Source organism: Lolium rigidum, chromosome 3 (assembly GCF_022539505.1).
Source record: "Lolium rigidum isolate FL_2022 chromosome 3, APGP_CSIRO_Lrig_0.1, whole genome shotgun sequence".
NCBI classification, from domain to species: domain Eukaryota; kingdom Viridiplantae; phylum Streptophyta; class Magnoliopsida; order Poales; family Poaceae; genus Lolium; species Lolium rigidum.
In genome coordinates, this window is record NC_061510.1 from 286717583 (window position 1) to 286721768 (window position 4186).

The 4186-nt window shown below is 50.0% G+C and overlaps 1 protein-coding gene across 1 annotated transcript; it reads right to left on the reverse strand.

The window, feature by feature from the left end:
* Positions 1-1031: 1031 nt before the first annotated feature.
* LOC124699616 (dirigent protein 1-like) lies at positions 1032-1803 on the reverse strand. Its single transcript, XM_047231894.1, has one exon. It carries the CDS (start codon positions 1752-1754, stop codon positions 1179-1181), a length of 576 nt encoding a protein of 191 aa, XP_047087850.1. The 5' UTR covers positions 1755-1803; the 3' UTR covers positions 1032-1178.
* Between the last annotated feature and the right edge of the window lie 2383 nt (positions 1804-4186).

Below are 4186 nucleotides of genomic sequence, written 5' to 3' on the forward strand. Positions count from 1 at the left end.
CAAGATTATTTCTAGTCGATCGTGACCGCTTTAGAGCTAGCATCATACTTGCGTATTGGTATGATTGAGCGGTCAAATCATCAATTTAACCTATGTGTCGTGTCTAGTATGGGCTATAATGAGGAAGGTAGGACCCACACATTAACTCAATTACCCAAACTGATCAGTGGGACCTATATCGGATTTGCTGGACCAACTATCATGCTACCTATGATAGGTGGGACCAATATCTGACACACATTTGGGTGGAGTCGGTACTTCAAGACCTACGTACTTAACAATGAATCCTATGATGCACACCCGCACAACGCACCTTAAGATTGGTTTCCACCTTGTATAGAGAGAGTAGTTGTGATTTATTTGGATGCCCGGTTTCATCTCTACTAGAGATAAGCTATCTCACATATTAACAAAACATGCCACTTGTCAGATGCTATACCGATTCAAGTTCAATCTAATTCTTGCGGCTGCAGGTTAAGAGTGAGGACGGATGTTAATATTAACCTAATCGTTTTAGGTTAGGAAGTGTATCCCACTGGTATATTTTATAAACCGGCCTTGTACAAGTTATCACTCGGTATGTTAACATGACACGACCATCAAGCCTAATTACGCTTGCAAACTGTCATTTATAGGCAAGGCATCAACGATAGCCACCAGACCTTCAAGCTACAGACCAAGAAATTATCCATTGAGATCATACTCCAAAATCGATCGCTTCAAGCTCGGAAGCAATGAAAAAGTGTATCATCATCGTCCGATTTAGGATTACATGGATTTAGGGTTTACCTCGGGAGGGGGGTTGTCTATATTGTCGTTGTACTATTGCTAAGTTGTAGTGCAGTTATAAAGCTCTTGTAATGATAAACTCGTGAAAACTGATTATTAAAGCGTCAAGTGGGATCCTGCTAAAATCCCACTTCTTGTCCATTTAGAAAGTTTTAGCTCAAAATTTCAGAAAAAAGTTAAACTAAAATTCTTGAAATGAACTAGAAAGAGACTTTTACATGACCCCACTTGCAGTCCAATAATAACTTAAACGCCAAAAAAAAGGCTTAGAAATGAGGAATTTATATGTCGGGAATCATATATGAAGGAAAACAACAACAAGCCGAGACGCTTGTGATTATCAGTACTAATACACAACAAAACATGTAGCACGTGACTGCGAGCGCCGCCTATTCGTGCTGCACGTATACGTCGATCTCGACGATGCCGCCCGTGGCGAGGCTGTAGTCGTAGTTCTTGGTGAGCATGTATCCCCTCGCGTACCGGAACCGGCCCGTGCCGCCGATGAGCACCGACTCCCGCACCGTCGCGTCCATGTCGATGCGGCCCCTCGCCGTCAGGGAGCTGCCACGGTGCTCGCCGGCCTCCAGGACCAGGTGCAGGGTCAGGTCGGACACGATGCCGCCCTCCGACACGCGCACCGCCCAGCCCTGCGCCGTGCCCACCCGCGCGCTGCCGCCGCTTGGGCCATCCGTCAGCGCGTTGTTCAGCACCACGATGTCGCCGAACTGCCGTGGCGCGGTCTTCAGAGTCGTCGTGTCATTGTCGCCGTCACTGGAGCGCCCGGACACGACGCGCTTCGCGGTGGGGCGCGGGCCCGTGTAGTCGTCGTGCATGTAGAAGTGGAGGTGCGTCGTGGTGGCTGTGCCGCCGGACTTGTTGCCGCTCGCGTCGTAGCGGTAGAAGAAGACGGAGCCTGCGAGGAAGAAGGCCGACGCCAGCAAGAGGGAAGAGAGTGAAGCCATGGTCAGTAGCCTGTTGCTAGATGTGCTTCACTTGGTTAGAGACGAGTGTACATGAGTGGGTATGGCCATCGCCTAGCGATTGCGGACTATATATAGACTCCACAATTCCACATAACTAGTTTGTACTAAATCAATCGTCTTGGTTTATAATTTTGTACACCTAGATTGGTTGATATTTTGTGTTATGTATAAGCGCGATATGATGCCACCACCAACAGAACTGAACAAAATGAATGCCAACCGCTCAATGATGCATCTTTGATTCCACGTTATTATTGATATTTATAATATTGTATTATCTCCATTTGAAAATAAGTGTCTTAGTTTTATCTAAAACAAATGTATATAGACGAATTTTAGTTGTACGTACATCTGTATCTTAAAAAAATAAGACACTTATTTTTAAACAAAGAAAGAACATATACAAGTGCCAGATTATGATATTGTCCAAGATATTTTCAACTCTTCAGTACGAAAAATCTTACAGGGCACGGACCTTTTCTTTTCTTTGGTGGTACTACTAGATAACGATAAGATTTAGTCTGATAATTTATATGCAAAGTGATAATTCCTTAAAAGAGGAATAGGTCATGCATGTTGCTCTTACATAGCAAGGCATTCGCTCCGCCCGCGCGTCGTCCCCCAGGGCGACGGCAGGGCGAACCCTAGCGCCGCCAGCCGCCGTCTCCCCTCCGCCCCTTCCCTCCGCCGCTGCCGTCGGCGCTAGCCACGGTGGCGGCGGGCCCCGGCGCCAAAGGGAGTTGGGGGGTGGCCGTGGCGACGACCTGATGTGGCGGCTGCTGCGGGGAGACGAGCACGGCATCCGAGGCGGCGATCCCCTGGTGTGCGGCGGCAACTGGTCCTTCCAAGGCTTCCCGGCGATGGGGGGTGGTGGTGGCCGCGGGTCTGGTTCCCACACAGATCCGTCGTGGTTCTCCTGACGGCGCGAGGAGGGGCAGCGACTTTGCGAGGCGAGGATGGTGTGGTACCGGCGTCCAAGACCGCGTGGCGTGACAGGCCCGATCTTTGATCTGGGTCGCGTGGGTCTCGGATGGTGTGTTCACCATTTCCTCCTTCGTTTTCGCTGGCTAGCAGATGACGGTGAGGGGGCCTGTTCATCTGTTTCGCAGTTTGAAGGTGGTGGTCCTAGGGTTTCTCTTGCGCGAAGATGGAGACCTTCCTGAGGTCTGCCCTTCTTGATCTAGCCGGAGTATTAAGTTCCGGAAGGCGCCGCTGACGAATATAACAGTGCTTCTTTTGCCTGGAGTTTGCTGGATCGGGTGGTATTCGATCGTGCGCACCCATGTTTTTATTCCAGCCGTTTGGTTCTGGAGGGAGCGGCGCAAAGCTCTGTTCTGTGTTGACACCAAGTGACATTTTGGTCCATGGTGAAGTCAGAAGAAGAGAATATCTGTTGACTGCCAAAACCCACCGGCGGGCAGCGGCCTTGTCAACACTGTAGAGCCGGGGGGAGCCTAGAGCTGCGGCTGGCTGAGACCCCTCCGAGCGACGGCCCGCAATGCTCTTCTGGTCACACGCGGCGTTGCGAAGTGCAAGGGCGTGCCACCTGACCTATACACGGTCGGGAAGGTGATGAGGTTGCCTCGCTTAGTTTCTCCGCAGGGCATACATGTAAACGTTAAATACGAGCCTCGATCGGCTCTCGGGTTATCCTGTGAATCGGCTCAAAGAGCCGATCCACCCATGATCCGTACGGGGTGCACGAATACTTGGTGGTCCTGCTTGATCAAGATGAAGCTAATGAGATCTACGACGATTTAGGGTTTTCACCGCATAACCGGATCATCCTACTCCAGGTTGGGCCTTGCGGCCACGCACGGTGCTCGTAAGCCGATCCTAAACAAGGCCAAAAAACCAACATGAAGTTGATCCTAGGAACATCCCGTTTAGGACTTGCGAACGCCACCCTACGTGCCACCTGGATCCTCCCCCCATTGTAAGGCCAAACTATTGCAGATATTAAACTAATCCTTGTAGAACAAGGAGCAATCGTAACGGATCAGATCTACTAAATAATGATCAAGCGGGGTGCCGCCCCACACCTGAGATAGGCGTGAGGACGGCTAGATATGCAAGGGTTGCACTACGTAAGCATGCTTAAACGAAGAACAATGCTAACCCTAACACATCTAATGATAACTACGTTGCTCGCCATCAAAAACGCTTCGGTACGAGCAACGCATGAACAACGTGGGGCTTGTGCTGCCTAGATCGCAAGATGCGATCTAGGCGGCATGTCGCTTACCTGATAGAAACCCTCGAGATGAAGGAGTTGGCGATGCGCCGAGATTGGTTTGTTTTTGGGGTTGAACGTGAGTTGTTGTTTATTCCATAAACCCTAGGTACATATTTATAGTCCAGCGGACTCTCTAATGCGGGCGTGCACTAAACCGTGCACGATATAAACTCTA